Below are 18622 nucleotides of genomic sequence, written 5' to 3' on the forward strand. Positions count from 1 at the left end.
CAAAACTGGTATAAGACAAGTGGTTTCTGAAGATGATACAATTGCACTTTTTTTTTTTTGCGGTACGCGGGCCTCTCACCGTTATGGCCTCTCCCGTTGCGCAGCACAGGCTCCGGACGCGCAGGCTCAGCGGCCATGGCTCACGGGCCCAGCTGCTCCGCGGCATGTGGGATCTTCCCGGACCGGGGCACGAACCCGCATCCCCTGCGTCGGCAGGTGGACTCTCAACCACTGCGCCACCAGGGAAGCCCACAATTGCATTTTAAAGTAAATTCTGTGCTTTGGACTTCTCACTTATTTGTTCTAGACTCAGTTCCTTGTAATCACCTGCCTTGCAGGAGATCTACACAATCCTTGGCATGGGATGTCAGCCACGTTTCCTCAGAAATATTACTGAAGGCATCACCAGTACCAGAGGAGCATCCTTTTGACCCCAAAGAATCCACCAACAGAGAGAATTACTGACGTCACTAAAGACTGGGCTGTGGGGGTGGGGGGTTCTCTGAGCAGCATGAGGTAGGGCCCAGCAAGGATGAATCTGCATAGTCAATGGCCTCCTTTTTTCTACCTTTCTTCTCTTGTGGGGTCTTCTTAGTTCCCTAAGGCTTTTAGTTCTTACATGCTTATTTTTTCCTTGCCATTCTGAAAACCTCCTTCTAGAAAGATCCTAAATACCCTTCAATACGGAGGTCTGACTGAGATCAGCTTACTGAATCCCCCCCACTCCCATCAAGGAAAGAGCAGCCTAAGAATTGAAGATGCCAGAGTGGCCACTCCTTGTCAGGAGGCTTCTTCTTTAATCTCCTCTTCATTCATCTTGTGGGTTTTTTTGTCTGTACTCTCAAGGGGAGTGAGGCAGAGGGGAAAAGACATCCTTCCCACAACATCTAATAAGAGCCTCTCTGTGCCTCTGTGTTAGTTGCTTTGCACACAGCAGCACTACTCCTATGCCACCCCCTGGTGGGTATTCTTGTCTCCAGTGCAGGCTCAGTGCAGGACGTCCCTTGCACAGGGCTGTACTTAAAACAAGGGATAGAGCTGGATGGAGACCTAGGTCTGCCTATATCAGACCCTGTTCAATTATATTGCAAGGCTTGTGCCCTCAAGGAACTCAGAGGTTCGTCTTCCTTCACGTTCAAATTGTATGCCTAAAAGTTCATAGAGAAAAGAATCTTAGCCATTGTTTTTTCAGATAAAACAAGGTTTTTTGTCTCTGGTAGAGCCAAAAATTAGAACTCAACTAAAGTCTAAACTAAAACATTATATGCAAAGAGCATCTTTCCAGAGGAGGGCGGGATGAAGAACAAGGATGCGTAGCTCGCACACGGTGGGTTGCCTCATCTTGGATTTGTGTTTTTTGTTTTTTTTTTTTTTTTTGCGGTATGCGGGCCTCTCACTGCTGTGGCCTCTCCCGTTGCAGAGCACAGGCTCTGGACGCGCAGGCCCAGCAGCCATGGCTCACGGGCCCAGCCGCTCCGCGGCATGTGGGATCCTCCCAGACCGGGACACGAACCCGTGTCCCCTGCATCGGCAGGCGGACTCTCAACCACTGCGCCACCAGGGAAGCCCATCTTGGATTTCTTGAAGTGTCCAGAAGGGGATCAGAATCAGGGGACTGGAGCTGGGGAAGCTCTTGGGACAATGGTTTTTACTGGAGGAAAGAGGGCAGCTGAGCTCTGTAAAGACCCAGAGAGAAATGAGGGTCTCATTAGGGTAATGTGGGCACACAACTGCCTATGGCTTTTAATGCTGAAAGTAGTAAGGAGTCTCTCTCACACGGGTATTTCCCACATCCTAGAAGCATCTTCTTAGGAGTGTGAAGTCTGTGGGATACAAGAGGTAGCCTGGGAAAGAATGTCGTATATACTGAAGGCTTTATTTCCTTCAAGTTACTGCTTGTATTGATCACTGCTTATAGAGTTGAAATAATTCACGTAAATATAGATAAATACAGTTACTTTAATAGAGAGTTATTTATTTTATAGACAGGCAGTTTTGACTAACTGTCTGTGTTATCTGTACCTGCACGTAGTCTAATGTTGGTCTTCTGTGGCCTTTTAAACAGTATTGTTTTCTACATCCTGGCAGTGGCTAGAATTTCAGACATAGTATCTAGGAAGTTATATATAACTTATCCAGGTCTAGAGTTGAAAAATGACATTTAAGAAATATTAACCACCAACACTTACTGGGCATTTATTATATGCTAAGCAGCCTTCTGAGTGCCTTCTTGATAAACTCATTTAATCCTCACAACAACCGCAATGAAGTAGGTACTCCTATATCTCAATTTTGCAGATAAGGAAATTGAGCCATAGAGAGTTAAGTCACTTGCCCAAGGTCACACAACTAGTAAACGTGGAGCTAGGAGAGCCTCCCGAGAGAAAGTCCTGAGCTGTGATGGTGGACTTCCTGGTTCCTGTCTCCACGTTTTAGAAGTTTTTCCTTAGCCCTTCCTGGGGGCTTTAGGATCAGTATCACACAGGGTGTTGCATTCATGTCTTAAGTCATCCTTGGAACGTGGACCCAAGTGTCTTGTTATGGAATAACAGACAACTCCAGGAAGTGGCCTTAAGGGACTCAACACGTTATTTTCTGCTTCTTTCAGGCAAAAGTGATGATGAAGAAAGTCTTTGCAAGTCAGCCCATGGGGCAGGGAAAGGAGCCGCTGAGGATGGCAAGGACCATAAGCGCCCTAAACGTCCCAGAACCATCTTGACAACCCAACAGAGGAGAGCATTCAAGGCCTCGTTTGAAGTATCCTCCAAGCCGTGCAGGAAGGTATGGTTGCGGGGAGGGGGGAAGAAGGGAGGAAAGGGGACGAGGCTCCTCTTCTCTGTGTGCACCCTGGACTCCTCTGGGGTGTCACTGTGCGCCTGGGGGTCAGGGTGGGAGATGCTGTTCAGACAGAGTCTGGGCATGTGGCCTTGAGCCCCGTTGGAGACTCCAGGGATCACTGCAGCTGTGGCCGGGGTCATGGTGGAATCTCCCTGTGCTTTTGGGGTATGCATACCCACTCCAACTGGCTACTTGCTCATACCTTTCATTTCATGGAGAGCAATGGGGAGAATAACAATAAGAGGTTCCAGTTGGGGTATAGATCGAAATGTTACAACACAGTAAAAATACAGTGGCTTGTAGCATGTATTCTTTTTCGGTCCAGTTTGTTCTGCTTGAGGTGGTGATTTTGACATTCATCCGTGTTGTGGTTCATCCATTTTTGTTGTTGCATAGTATTCCATGGATGTACCATGGGCTGTTTGACCATTCACCTGTTGATGGGCATGTGAGTTGTTTCCAGCTCGGGGCTGTTACAGATAGGGCTGCTGTGAACAGTTATGTAAAAAAATAATAATAATACAGTGACTTAATGAGATAGGAGTGTATGTCTTTCTTACATCACAGTCCAGAGATAAGCAATCCAAGACTGGCCGAGAAGCTCTGTTATCCATCCCATGGGTCCAAGGGGCTGCTCCAGGTGTCACCATTTTTTCCAGCCACCATGGTGGAGAAAGAGAAAGTCGGGGCAAGCAGCTGCCCTTTTAGGGACATACCCTGGGATTTTTTGCATCACGTTCACTCATGTGTGTTGGCTAGGGTTTAATCCTGAGGTTGTACCTCTTGCAAGGGGACTTGGGAAATGAGTCTATCTGGGTGTCCGTGTGCCTTGCTAAAACTTGGGGATAACATTGCTAAGAGGAGGAAGGAGAGAATGGATATTGGAGACAATTAGTAGTCTCTGCCACAAATAGCTGTGTCCGCTTATTAAGTACCCACCATTTATGGACTCCCTGCCGTATGCTGGGTACTGTCTTTTATGCAATAAAAATAAGAAAAGAAAGCTTTCTTGACATGGAAATTGAATTGAAATTCATAGAAGAAAGACATTTTAAATTTCTTAGCATCCGTCCCTAGCATCCCATCCCTTAGCACGCCTCCCTCTCTGTATGAATGGGCTTTTGCTGCAATAACAAACAAAATCTTAGCGGCTCCCGGCAAACATTTATCTCCTGCCCCTGGGCTGTGGGTTGGCTGTGACCCAGCTGGGCTCAGGTTCAGGCCTGCCCCACCGGTCTCTCATTAAAGAGTCCAGGGCAGTGGCCACCTGGGGCACACGGGTCTCATGATGACGGCAGAAAGCAAGAGGCCAAGTCACACTGGGCAGTCCCACTGAATGGCTCTCCTTGAATATCACCAACTTCACATCCACTTACATTCCATGGGCCAAAGCAAGTCATGTGGCTAAGCCACTGTGAGTACAGGGGGAGGCGTACACCCCTCCATGGAGGAGGGGCGGGAAGGAACGATAATACAGTCTCCCACCACTTCTACCTTTTGAAAAAAGTTCTCCCACCTGCAGAAGACTTCCTTTCCCTGCCCTCACCGCCCTCTAAGCTCTGGGAGAAGAGCTGGTAGAAAGTGGCAACAGCCCCAAGGTAGACCTGCGCAAGGACCAGTTCCCACTTCCTCGTTGGTTTACTTGTTCTACATGTACTGGACTCCTAGCCTCTGTGTGGCCTGTGCCCGGTGCTTGTTCCCGGGCAGCGTCTAGGCCACCAGAGGGGAGGAGATGTGTACACTGGAACACTGGGGAGAACGCTCTGAGGACCAGAACAGAGGGGCAGCCAGGAGCTGCCGGAGGAGAAAGGCCGCCTCCGTCTGGGGGGTCAGGCAAGGCTTTGTGGAACAGGTGGGTTTTGAGCTGGGCCTCCGAAGGGTGGATAGGGTTTCAGCAGGTGGACGTGGGCCCCTGGGCATATACTGCTGTTTCCGTTGGCGTTGCAGAAGGATGTGCCTGTAAAATCTTCTCTAATTATCCTGCTCCTAAGCCTCACCCCCAGTGGCATGATAAAGATGAGCACTTCCCAAGGCCTCCTGCTTGCTCTGCTTCTGTGTTTATTCAAGGAGCTCCTCCCATCTCATCTCCTCAGAATCTAACCAAGAGGGGGCGGTGTCTCTCAGGACCACTCTTGGGAAATCTGTGCTTCTTCCCCCTTCCCTTCCAGCCACTCTGCCAGCCCCTCACCAAATGCCTGTATAGAGGGCAGATGTTGAAACACGAGTCTTCATAATAGGGACCCTGACGGTCCTGTCTCTTCACAGTCCCAGGACATGTCCCCGCATCAGCCCTGTCTCTCTTGCTCTGTCGGATCCCAGATGGCTCTTGACTTACTTCCTTCGGGCAAGGCTCACAGTGAATATGAATATTCATGAAACACCCAAAGTGACCTAAAGCTATGCGGGACAAAACCAAAAATGTAAGTCAGTGAATGTAGACAGGAGAAGAGAGCAAGAGAGAACCATTTGTTTTTGCAAAGTCGTTTTCACCCTCAGTTCTCCTTAAGTAGGTTAATGCATATGCCTGGCATACAGCTAAAAACACAGCAATATATTTTGCTAATATCTAAGAACCACCTGAAGGCCTAGTTTCCAGAGGAAGAGAAACCCAGGAACACCTCTTGGAATGCACATCAAAATTAATGCTTATTCTTCTCTTCATTTACCTGGGTAAGGACCTTCTGTCCGCCTGAAGGAGAGCAATGTTCTTGTGTTTGGGATTTCGCTGAACAATGAACGCTCGCCAGCTCCTACGGAAGATGCAGCCGGTTGGCCTCCCCGTGCACCACGTAGGGGACGTTCTGCTTTCTACTCTGAGACGCCAATGTTTCTATATTTCTAACGTTCCATTTTTTCAAGGTGAGGGAGACTCTGGCTGCAGAGACAGGGCTGAGCGTCCGTGTCGTTCAGGTGTGGTTCCAGAACCAGAGAGCTAAGGTAATCTGCTTCTTACTTCTGTCTCTGTGGGGCCGGTTTCCTGAAACAACAGTAGGACGTTGTTTTTGCCAGCAGGTGCTCTAACCTCAACTCATTGGATAGAATAGTTCTCTTGATTCAGAAATTTTGTGCTCAGCAGTCATTTCAGCTATAGCAGCCCTGCAGAAGGGGGAGAGACGGGGCAGTTGTTTTAGTGAGATGGCCTTTATTTTCCTAGTGGCTGTGACTGTGAATCTGGACAGCCATCTGCATGAAGAAATGCCTTTCTGTGTCTTTTGGTAAAAGCAGGTTCTTTAATTCCCATTCATTTAACACAGATACCAGAGTTCCTTTGAAGCTTCAGAGGGAAACCTACATAGCACCCACATGATAGGTCTAAGACAACATTATGGCGCATGGAATGGACGCCCTGACTCACCTTTCCCAGTGCCCCACCCTTCCCTGATATAGGCCCGAACCATCCTATTGTCTGCTGGATCCTACCAAGGTCTGCATCCCCCTGCCGTGGTCTTTTACTTATTTTAGACCTTTACTTATTTATTCTCCTACCTGTGTACATGCATGAGTTAGTGGCCCAGTTCTCTACAGCCCTGATCTTTAGTGGGTGAAATGATTGGTTAAGATATCATTTCCCTCACTGAATTCCTCACACCAGGGCTGCTGGTGTATAGTCCATGGTCCTTTCTGTGAGAGGATTTCATGGTTCAGTAGGTTTGAGAGGACCTATAGCCTGTGGATTCATAAGCAGAGAGCATATTTGAAGGTCTGAGAAATCTCACAGTAAAGAATTTAAAAAAAAACAACAACACTAGATTTAAAAAAGTCTAGTGTTCCCTACACACACACACACACACACTCACTCACTCAAAATGTATGCTAATGTCTCATGGAACCCTAATGTTCCAATGTTTGAGAAACATTGGGTTACATTGTTCCTTCTGGGAAGTCTGTGTGTTAACAGGGTGCTTTGGGAGTCAAGCTCCTTACCTAGAGGCGTGCATCTCCTGGTAGGAGTCTCTGCCACAAGGACCAGCAGATAGGGGACTAGGGGGACCAGCCTCATCCCAAATCATACCCTGTCAGCAGGCCCTTGCTGCACATCTAAGCTGGGCTGAAGACCCTACATCCCCTCACATATAACTGTCACAACATAAGCACTGAGAGGAAATCCCTCTTCCTGCTAAGACCAGCCACACTGTTGCTTCCCAGCCAGCTGTCTTTCCACGGCTGCGGTGTAAAAAGCCCTCAGCCACCACGCATCGGGCGGGCTCCAGGCGCTGTTCCTGAAGTGTGGCTCCTTTCCTGAGTAAAAGCAGGGGAAGGGGTCCCTCTGCTTTACCCACGAGCCATTTCCCCCTGGCCTAGCCGCAGGAACCTGCTGCAGGCCCCCTGACTTCTAATCCTGTGGTCCTCCCCTCATCAGATGAAGAAGCTGGCCCGGCGGCAGCAGCAGCAACAGCAAGATCAACAGAACACCCAGAGGCTGAGCTCCGGTAAGCTGAAGCCTCTCCCGGCCAGGCCTCTCCTGCCAGACGCCTCCAACCACCCAGCCCTCGGAGTGCCATTTCTGAGCTCCGTGAAGCCCAGTCCACACCTGCTTGGGAGATGGGACCTTCCAGGGAGGACCAAACCATCAGGACTGTGAGAGGGTTCTGCAGGTCCAGAACTGCGGATTGGAGGTGGCAATCCAATGCAAAGCCCCTTTGCCCGGCCCTGCTGCAGTGTCAGGGCACTGTGTCAGGCCTACCTACAGGGTCAAAGACATGCCCAGTTTCTCATCCCACGTGGCCCTCCTCCTTCCAGGCAACCACGGTCCTAGACCAATGAGAGATGGAACTGGGCTGGAACCTGTCTCTCTGATTCTGAGTTCCGCTCGGCCACGCTGCCTTAACTCACACTTACCTCCATTTGTTGTTGTTGTTTTTAATAGGGGTGGTGTGGGGACTGAGGAGGGTGTGAAGAGGGACAGGTTGTGGGACCCTTCAAGGAAGTTAAGAGAAAAAAAGCAAGAATAACTATATTAGAACAATGTCATTCTTAAAGGGATATGCGCTGCCCTCTCCCCATCTCAGCTGTCCAGCAGCGTTACCTGAGTGGTCTCTTTGTACCCTAGAGCAAGGATTCTCACCCTTTAACATGCACCTAAATCACCTGGTATTTGGTAATGTGTAGGTTCTGATTCTTAAGGTCTTGGTGGGCCCAGAGAGTCTGCATGTTTAACAAGCTCTCATTGCTGCCAGCCTTGGACCACACTTGGAAGGCTGTGGAATGTGACATTGGTTGTCTGACCTCTAAACAGAGCCCCTTGTCCTTGCACGGACCTTACCTGTGCTTGATACCTGGGCTAGGCTCCAACGAGAATTTGACTCTTGCAGTCAAGGGTTCTTTTTGCTTTTGACCTTCTAGGCCAGACAGTATCTTAATGGCAAGATAGATGCTCTGGGAGAGAAGTGAAGCAAGGGCATGGGCCCTGGGGCAGGGTGGAGCCGCGAGCTGGTCAGAAGACCTGAATCTGCCCCAGTTCCACCTCCCAATGCTGTTTGGAGATCTGGGACCTGTCTTTCTGTCTCTTTGCACCTCAGGCTCACATCCCTAGGGTAGGGGAATGGGGCCTGCTAGTCCTATCACACGGCACTGTGCACCTCAGAGAGGGTCACAGGTGTCAGAGGGCTTTAAGAGGACCCATGTAAGTTGACTCCATATAGGTCAACACGCTCAAAGGGAGGAGAACTCATCAAGGCATTATGAGAACACAAACTCCTAGTGCTTGGAACTTTGAAGAATTCTATGGGCAGCTCCTAGGGTAGACTTAAGAAGGTGGCAGATCGAGTCCCTGAGAGTTAATGGCACTGTGTTCAGAGAACCACAGCAGGATGTGGAGGCAGGAACAGAGTCCTCCTTTTCTGATAAAATTCTGTACACGAGTGTAGCGCGTTGTCATTCCAAAGCACATACACACGATCTCATGGAGTCTTTGTATCGGCTACACGAGGTCCGCTGGGCCGGTGTCGTGAACCCCACTTGACGGACGGACTCCTAGTGGGGTAATGCTGGAAGGCTCTTTAGATGCATCCACTCCATTGGCTGCCAAGCCTGTGTGTAGCATCAAACGCCTTTGTTTTAGTGATGGAGTTCAAGGAAGCTCTCCAAGTACAACACCCGCCATGCCTGTCCTTCAAGGCAATCCCTGACGGCCCTTGGTAGGGCACAGACGGGGAGCCATTGATGTCACCTCAACCCTTCCGTTCTATAAATGAGGAAACCAAGATCCAGGAAGTAAAATGATGTAGCCATGGTCACACAACTTGTGTGGTCACAAGCCAGTGGGGCATGTGAAGTTCAGAGCTTGTTCTGTGGCCCTCCCTCCCTCCCAGCGTGTGATGCGGGGCTGCACGTGGAGAATCATCTGTCTTCTTCTTTGTCCCACAGCTCAGACAAATGGTGGCGGGAGCGCTGGGATGGAAGGGATCATGAACCCCTACACTGCTCTGCCCACCCCACAGCAGCTCCTGGCCATCGAGCAGAGCGTCTACAGCTCAGATCCCTTCCGACAGGGTCTCACCCCACCCCAGATGCCTGGAGACCACATGCACCCCTATGGTAAGAGGGACTCAAGCCATGCAGGGACCTCACACAACTTGCTTGCGTGAGTTTTTCATCCCCTCCCAGACACCTCTACACAGTTCCTAGATGCTCATTAAAGTTCCAAAGCAGAAGGAGTGTCCCACAAAATACTGCTAGAATCACCCAACTGATGGCTCCAGAAGAAAGACCAGCACACGTACACATTAGTCACGCTTCCATTTATTCTCCTTTTCAAAGCTTCTTTTTTTTTCCCGAAGCTTCTTATTTGTTAGTTTGAGTAGGAGGTTGGGTTTTCATTGTAGACCTGTTGGTTGGGATTGAACTTCCCAAGTCTTTCATTTCATGCCAGGTACCACACTTACATGTTCATAAGCATTATCAGCAGTGATATAGGCAGAGGCCTTAATTATGCGAACTCTCACGTAAGAAAAAAATATATTGAAAAGCACAGAAAACAGATGTTTGAATTGGACTCTCCTATTATAGATACTAGTAGGTGTACTAATGTAATTCCTGAAACATAAACTGACTTGTGAAGTGAAAAATATCTCCTCCCGGTCTCACCCCAGCCAAAACAGAGCTGCTTTAAACACAGGGAATGGGGACAGCTGAGACTCCCCCATTTTCCCAGTTTGCTGCTTAAGCTGATGTACAGAAGCTGGGGCCTGGGCACCCTGATGGGATGGGCAAGCTCTGGAGTGGAAGGCTGAAGTTCAATCTCAGTGCCAAACATAGGCCACTGCATTTTTATACAGAGAAGGTAAGTGGCCTATGTAATACATTCATCTGTACTGTGAAATCTGCAATTGTTAACCCTGATAGCTAAAAATAATGTTTTATTCCGCAAGCCTTCAAAACATTAGTATCAGAGATATATGCCTCAGTGCACAGATTATCAACTTCTTTTTTGCCTTCATTAAAAAAAATTATCTATAATGTTAAAATCAGCCCTATCTTCCCATGTGATGCATTCAGCAAACACTTATCAAGATCCAGCCATGTGCAGGAACGTCATTGACCAACCTCATTCATTCATACACACATAGATATATGTATATGCATGCTCCAGTGACCGCCATTCTCTTTGCTCCCTTAGAAGACTCAGGTAAGGTCTGTACCTGTCTTCACCACTATGCAAAATCAGGGCAAATGACTTTTTGGGTTTTTTTGCAAATTCTTACATTTTCAGAGTCCTGGGGGTCTTGTTACATAAAGGACTCCTGTGATGAATCCTTCAGTAAAATGAATAAGTAAAGCCACATGACCATTTTTATAAACTGCAGTTTTCATCTTTCCCGTTTACTTGAAGTAGAGGTGAAATGTACATCCTCAAGGTTCCGGTCACAGTGGTCCCCCAGCTGTTGCTCAGTTTGCCCTCCTGTTTTTTTGTTTTTTTTTTTTTTTTGGTCAAAGATGTAAATCAGTTGAGTCTGGGCACCTAACCTCCCTGTCCTTTGCAGTACAAATCTGGGGAAACAGCCGGCACTCAGTATACTTGTGCTATCTGAAAGGACAGGTGTTATCACCGGAGATTTCGTGTGCATCACTCTCAGAGCTGATGTTTGTTTTCTTACCATCCCTCCTTCAAGAACCAGTTTTGTGGCCAAAGTCCTCCAGAAGCCCTTGCCCCTGTCTCTCCAGCCTGTGGTGCTGTGTCTTGCCCACTTCCCACCCTCACTGTCTAGACATTCTGACATTTGCTTATGCTGCACTCAGTTTAGCACTTTGTTATATCCTAGTTCATATTATTTTCGGTTGTAGACGTGAGCCCCCCTAAGGAGATCTTTTGTGGACAGGGATTATGCCCGCTCCTACTCTTCTGTGTAGCTCTACCCTCCCCCACCCCCTCCCCAGCACCCAGTAGAAAGCGCCCCCTGGGGGACGTGCTCAGACCACGCTGGCTGAATTCCGCTGCATTTCCCAGCACTGAATGCGTCCCTCCTTCCAGACCCTCATGCCAGTGTTTCCTCTCCATTTCAGGTGCTGAGCCCCTTTTCCACGACCTGGACAGTGATGACACCTCTCTCAGTAACCTGGGTGACTGCTTCCTAGCAACCTCAGAAGCCGGGCCCCTGCAGTCCAGAGTGGGAAACCCCATTGACCACCTGTATTCCATGCAGAATTCTTACTTCACCTCTTGAGTTCACCCCTCGAGTTCTCCGGCTAGGCTCCCATTCTGGAACAACCGCGTTACATGAGGGGTCAGCTGGCTTTAGGATGGGGAGGCAGGGAAGAGGTGGGTTGGGGAGGGAGTTTTGTCCGGGATGCTGTTGTATAATGATATGGTGTAGCTCGGCATTTCCAAAGACTGAATACATTACGGATTGCATAGTTTAATGTTTCTAATAAGAGTCTTAGTGTTAGGTATGAAGATGTGTTTATCGTTAAGGACAGGGATTTTAAATATAGGCATTTTCATGCAAACTAGATACCTAGAGACCCCTAACAACTTCCCGCCATTTTTGGGGAAGCTCTTTTCAAGAGGTGCATATGTCTATCCATCCACACACCCACAGCCAGACAGACAGACAGGTAGATAGATGTGTGCGTGAGTGTGTAACCTTTCATACTTTATCATCAAAGTTTATTCCTAATTATAACAGACACCAACTGTACAGCAAAAAGTAACTTTATTTTCAGTGTGAACTATATTTAAGGAAATGCTTGATGCACTTAAGTTATAAAATGAGATAATTTACTTTTATAAACTTTATTTTGAGTTTGAAGAGACTTGTAGGCAGGGCAGAGAGCGCTGCTCCACCGAGGCCCCGTAGCTTTGAGTGCTTGAGTTCATTCTGTTTTCAGAGAGTGTCACTGAGGTCTGGAGAGCAACTCTGTGTGGTTGACAGTATTCACTGGTGGATTCTGGACTTGCGCTGTTTGAGGTGGAATCACTGGGCTTGGGTGGGACAGAACAGTCCCTGATCATGTCCTTAGAAAATGTAAAGCCTAGATTCTTCGGCTTTCTTTGAAATTCAGACATGTGGCTGATGGGCAGTGCTGGGAAAGTCACTTCTGCTCTTGAACTTCACCATCTGCAAGTGTGAGACGAGGCTGATAGTATGTACCTACCTCACTGGGGACGCTGAGGCTTCATTCAACCCCAGGACACGTGAGCAGGGCTGAGACTAATATCTGATATTTGCTTAAAATACAACCAGACCAGCCACTTGGCAAAGGAGGATACCTGGGGCTGCAGAGCAGGAACCTGAGGGCAACTCTGCCTGCCACGGTCCCTTCTGCAAAGCCTGCGCTGCAGATACCAGCTCAGGGCAGCTTGGGGGGATGCCAGAGGCCTTCGATGGGAAGGAGGCTGTGACGGATGGGTTGGACAGGGCATCATCATGTTCTAGGCCAGGGGCTGGCAAACCACAGCCCGCAGGCCTGTGTTTTATGGCCTGCCTCCTAAGAAGAGTTTTTACATTTTTAAAGGGTTGTAAAAAGCAAAGAGGAGAAGAATATGCAACAGACTGTATGTGGACCAGAAAGCCTGAAATAGTTCCTATCTGTCCTGTCTGGCTCTTTTCATAAGAAGTTTGCTGACTCCTTTTCCAGATGCTCTGTTTGCTAACAACCTCTTGGAGTTCGCAGAGGCGGAGGGGGTCCAGTTGGAAAGACAGGGCTCCTCCTTCCGGCTCACTTTCCGGGCCGCTGAGCGCAGAAGACCCAGTTGCCATTGTACACAGGGACAGTTCCACACCCTGTCCTCCAATTGTGGTGCTAGGATGGGCTACTTCTGTGATAGGAGGCTTCCTGAGAAACCAGAATGAGTTGATGGGGAAGACGGAGGACTCCTCCAAGAGAGGCTGGGACAGGTTTGGCCTCACTCCTAGAGATGTCACCAGTCATCAGAGCTTCGGACACAGCTACTTGTCTCCATCACTCTCTGCACGGCCAGAGGGAACACGCCCCCTTATGGTAGAGTTGATGTTGTATGATTTTTGTGCTCTTTTTTATAATTTATGCAAACCACCCAGAAACCCAAACCAGTCTGTTGAGTGAAAATCATGCAGATGCTATATGGCTCCGCAGGCTTCCATGGTGAGAGGATCAGTTGGAGAAAAGTAGCAGATATTTTGTGAGGGAAAATGAATAGAGATCCTTATTCCACTCCTTAATGGCATACCAAGGTGAAATTAAAAACCTCTTACAAATGAGCTGGTGTTTATTCAGGGGCAGGGGTGATTGGCTGGGGGTTGGGGGACCAGGATGTTTTGTCAACAGCGGGGGAAGCTTCGCATGAAGGGAAAGCGTGACTAAGTGACGACAGCAAAACAGAAGGAGAAAGCGGCTTTTACCCTCCTGCCAAGATGGACTCAGAGACCTCACTCTTTACAGACACCCCTCCAGAAGGAGGCACTGGCAACACTCCACCCTCACCAGCAAGTTCACTCGAGGCAGAGCAGCTGTGGTTCGCATTGTGGGAGCATTTACTTGCAAATCAGAGCAGAGCCACGGGGCACGAGAAAGATTCTCCACACAGGACTGAAGGCAGGTGCCTTGCCAGGGACAGGGTCAGAGCAACAGACAGTGTGGCTCCCCTGATAGATTCTCCCAACATTCTCAACAAGTTTCAGTGCGATGTATGGATAGGCAAAGATTATGCTCATGGAGAAAAGGAGTCAGGAAACAGTGTGGCTGGAAGACCAGAAGACACACTCAGAGGGGAGGCGCCAGCATGTTCGGTCAGCCGCCTGCAGTTGTTCAGCCCTTCCACCCCTGTCCCTGGCTCATCCACCCCATGGTAGAAGCTGGCTCTGCTTCCCACGAGGGCCTGGAAGGAGAGAGATGTGGGCAGGTGGAACCCACTTAGGACGCCTCTATCTCAGACTGACCTCCACTAGGCCAGCCCTGGTTTCATCTCCAGCTTTCCAGACAGAGCTTAGGGATGAGACCTTCACCCCTCGTATGTGCCTACCTGACAACTACTTCTCCTTTAGCATCAGCCTAGACTTGGCAGACTTCTCAAGGAAGTCTGCAGGGCTGGGTTCAGTATCTGTGTGGAGGAACCGGGCTGATGCTACCTGCTGTGATCACTCCTCCCAATTTTATAATAGCTCCAACACAAGAGAAACTTCTATTTGTGCTCACATGAAAGGCCTGGGAGGGAGTTCGTGTGAGAAGGGCACCTTTCTTCCATCCAGGATTTCACTGGGGAATGGTTGTTTCCGTTCTTCTTTTCTCTCCCCTTCCAGCTGAAAGTGGGTGTGTCTAGATCCAAATCCAGCTCGTCCCCTTACTAACTGTGTGGCTTTGGGCAAGTTACTTCCCCTTGCTGAGCCTCTGGCTGCTCATCCAAAGGACAGGCGGGGTCCTTGTCACTAGCTACCTCAGAGGGGCGTTGAGGACGAGTGAGAAAACACACGCAAAGCACTTAGCCTTGCACTGGGCCCGTGGTGAGTGCCCCACGTGTTAGCTGCTGTGCCAGGGACCAGACTCTGCACTCGGGGTTTGGTCACTGATGAAAGGCTTCTGGGAGTCTCAGACCACATTTGAGGAAGAAGAAGAACACATCCAGTTTCACTTGAGAGGAAGGCTCCTAGTCAAGCCTCACCGGAGCTCCTTTAACTCTCAGTGTGGGGGCTTCCCTGGTGGCGCGGTGGTTGGGAGTCCGCCTGCCAATTCAGGGGACACGGGTTCGTGCCCCAGTCTGGGAGGATCCCACATGCCACGGAGCAGCTGGGCCCGTGAGCCATGGCCGCTGAACCTGTGCGACCGGAGCCTGTGCGCCACAATGGCAGAGGCCACAACAGTGAGAGGCCCACGTACCACACACACACACAAAAATCTCAGTGTGGGTCTTCTATAGCCTGACTTACGGTTGTCGGGGAGTGGTTTGTTGTTTTGTTTTGTTTTGTTTTTTCGAAGCGTGAGGATAAAATTCCAATTCCAAAGACACATTAAGAACTCTGACCCCCAAGGAGAAGCAGTCAGGTCATAGGTGATTTCTCCAGCCATCTGTCACCTGGGGCCTTCCTTAGACATTAGGGCTGAGATGAGAGCGAGAGCCCAGAGCCACAGGTGAATAAGAGAGTTCTGAGTTGACCTAGCATGAGTGAAAATGGGAAGAAAGTGGAATGAATTTGTCAATTCCAAACTCAAAGACAAAATAAATTTTTAACTGAACCTCCAGTAAAATCAAAGTACTTCTCTCCTTCTCTCCCCTCTCCCATCTCCTCACATACAAATCCAAATATATTCAGTCAATCCAAGTTGACCTGCAAACTGACATGATTTCACTAGAATAAAAACCAAGTTAATACCTTGTTTTCCTGCATCCCTTTGTTTTCCATGTTGCAACATTCTGTTCAATGACAAAAAGGGGAGAGCTATCTTTAGGGCTCAAGAAAAAGGCCTTGAGACATTTATGCTAAAAATACAGTCCCTCTACACGTGGATGATGTGGACAATGGGCGATTCCCTAACCTTGAAGTTTATGCCATATTTGAAGTTCCCTAAATAACCTTGAGCGGGGCTCTGAGCCTGCATTTCTTAATCTGTAAAATAGCGCCAGTGACACTTGCCTGTCTTACAGGTTGGTCACGGTGAGCATCAAAGGAAGTAATTACGAAAGCTCTTTGTAGACCACAGTGCTGTACAAACAGGAGGGCTTCTTAATATCTTGTCTCAGGAGGCACCTGCAGATGGACCACTTGGGGATCATGGCATTCAGGGGAGCAGTGCTTCTGCTTGGGAAATGGCCCGGAAGGAAATCAGGGTGATGTTATCAGACAGTGAATGTAGGATCAGAGTGAGAATATCTTATTTCCTCTCTCAGAAGCTGTGGATTACCTCTGCCACTGCCTGATGGGCCTTCTCCCCTCCAAGGGTGGATTCTGGAAAAAAAAAAAAACTAGGGTGGCCCAGCCCCTAATGGATGGTGCATTAGCTAATCTGTCACTATTTTTAATCTCCCCCCCCCATCACCCCGTGTGCCTAGGACGGGAAAGATGGAACCTGCCCCTGATTTGTGGTGGGAATGACCCTCCCTAGATAGTTGTGCAGCTGATCACTCTGGCCTTTTTAGCACCTTATTTATTCATGTATTTAATTCCTTCAATAAGTATTTACTGAGCATCTAGAATGTGCCAGGCTCTGGGATGGGTCATAGAAATAGAGGTGAGCAGAAAGAGACATTGGCCCTGCCCTCGTGGAGCTTACAGCTTAGTGGAGGAAAGAATCAATAATCAAAAATGCTAATAAATTTAACTTGCATAGTATCAGGAGCTACCAAGAACACTAAGAGCTACAAGAATGCAGGGAGGTGTGACCTAGTCAGGAAGGTCAGAGAAGGCTTCTGTGAGCCAGTGATGATAGAGCTGAGTCTTTTTTCATCTCTCCTAGCGCCTTCCCCCCATCAAGTATGTAGTTCTGCATCTCCTTTCTGTAAGGTCTTATTCTAACTACCGTGCGTGGAAAGAATCTGATGAACTAATGCCCTCCAAGGTGTTCACTGATAAGGCCTAAAGAAGTTGCTTATGGTATCTTTAATGCAAAATGTCTTCAGAGTCAAAGGAATGGACCACTGTCACTCAATCAACACTGTTATTAAGCTGATGGTGGACATTTGCTGCTTTTTGGCTATCCAGCCTCCATTCACTCTGCTGATAACATCACTGATTTCCTTCAGGACTTTGACCTTTCTCCATCAGGGTGACTTGGGTTGCTGTAACCAAGAAGCAGGGACATATAATCAAAGCTAAGCCAACAGTTTCCTCCCAGGATTGACATCTGAGAGAGTGGCACAGAGTTGGAAACTTGTTTGGAGTTAGTTCATTTCTGAAGGTGCTCCTGATGACATGGCCAAACAGGTCCTGTTGTCTGGTTCCCAGAGTTGCCCTGCTCCCCAACAGTTGCCAAGACTGAGCTCCAGATACCTTATGATTCTGTGAACAATCTTTCCTGCTCTTCCAATAAAGACCCTTTTTGCCCAGGTTAGCCTGAGTTGGTTTCAGTTGCTTGCAGTCAAAAAGCCCTGACAAAGCTACTTACCTACAATTTGTGTGGTGTTTTGCCTTGTACAAAGGGTGTGTGTGTGTGAGGTCCTTACCACAACCCTCTGGATTAGCCTGGGCTGGTGTTACTTCCTTCCTTTTATAGATGAGAAACCTGTAGCTCAGAGAAATTAAGTCCAAGGTTGTAGAGCTAGTTAGGGTCGGAGTGCATTTTCTAATTTATTTCTCCCAGATTTCAGTTTTCTGTTGTTCCCCCAGCCCTGACTTCTAAGTGTCAAGATACTCAGAAGTTTAGAAGCACATGCATGCCAGGGATGGTGAGAGGTACAGAGAAGTTATGATACCTTTCCTCCTACAAGGAGCCTACAATCTAGTTGAAAGTAAAAGATGTGCAAACAAACTCAACATATATGCCTATATATTCCAGGTGTCAGGTTACTGGCATAGGTAATGTGTGCTTTGGGCATTCTGAAAAGAGAGAAGTTATTGGGAAAAGGTAAGGAGAGAAGAGGCTTTACCAAGAAGGTGGGGCTTGCACTGAGCCTTCAAAGATGGATAGAATTTAGAAAGGTAGCAAGAAAGAGGGAGGACATTCTAAACAAAAGGACCAGAGTGGGTACTAATACAGAGGAAAGGATGCAAGGTGTGTTCAAGTACAGATGCATAGAGGCCATTCTGGTTGGAGTGGAGGGGTGACTAATGGTGGAATTTGAGGCATTGAATGAGGTTGATGGTGAAGCTGTTGGTGACAGGAGCTTGTTGCCAGTGATTTACTAACACAGATCAAAGATATCCCATTTCAAGGTGTGGCTGAGGCTGCTAGTCATTTCCCTTAATCTAGTCTCTCCTAAAGCAATACCTTCCATTTCTAGCTGGTACAAGGTAACTTGGAATAAAGCCTACATTTCTCAAAATCCAGTTCAGTTAAGTGTGTTCATTTGGTTAAGTCTTGACCAGTGAGATAAGCAGAAGTGTCATATGGCATCTTTGAGGTAACTTTCTTAAAAGACAACTGGTATGTGCCCTTCCCCTCTTCTTCTGTGTCACTGTCTTCTTCCTGCCTGGAATGCAGATATAATGGCTGGAACTGGAGCAACTGTCTTGAGGTTGTGAGATGAATTTGTGAATGGAGGCCACACATGGTGACACAACAAGGTAGAAAGAACCTGGATTCCTGAGGACTTCTGAGAGACACACTGCCATTCTAACCCTGAACTATCTATGTTCTAACGTATATATGAGAGAAAAATAAACTTTCTTTTTTTAAGTTACTGTTGTTTTGTGTTTCTTTGACTCATAGTTAAGTC

The 18622-nt window shown here is 48.1% G+C and overlaps 1 protein-coding gene across 1 annotated transcript in view; it reads left to right on the top strand.

Moving 5' to 3' along the window:
• LMX1A (LIM homeobox transcription factor 1 alpha) overlaps positions 1-11577 on the top strand; it is a 150405-nt gene extending 138828 nt beyond the window's left edge. Inside the window, exons 5-9 of the mRNA XM_060142224.1 lie at positions 2609-2781; positions 5698-5775; positions 7199-7268; positions 9205-9375; positions 11341-11577. Of these exons, the coding sequence (XP_059998207.1) occupies positions 2609-2781; positions 5698-5775; positions 7199-7268; positions 9205-9375; positions 11341-11501 (653 nt within the window). The 3' untranslated portion in view covers positions 11502-11577. The remainder of the gene's footprint in view (positions 1-2608; positions 2782-5697; positions 5776-7198; positions 7269-9204; positions 9376-11340) is intronic.
• The last annotated feature ends 7045 nt before the right edge of the window (positions 11578-18622 follow it).

Source organism: Lagenorhynchus albirostris, chromosome 2 (genome assembly GCF_949774975.1).
Source record: "Lagenorhynchus albirostris chromosome 2, mLagAlb1.1, whole genome shotgun sequence".
Taxonomy (NCBI): domain Eukaryota; kingdom Metazoa; phylum Chordata; class Mammalia; order Artiodactyla; family Delphinidae; genus Lagenorhynchus; species Lagenorhynchus albirostris.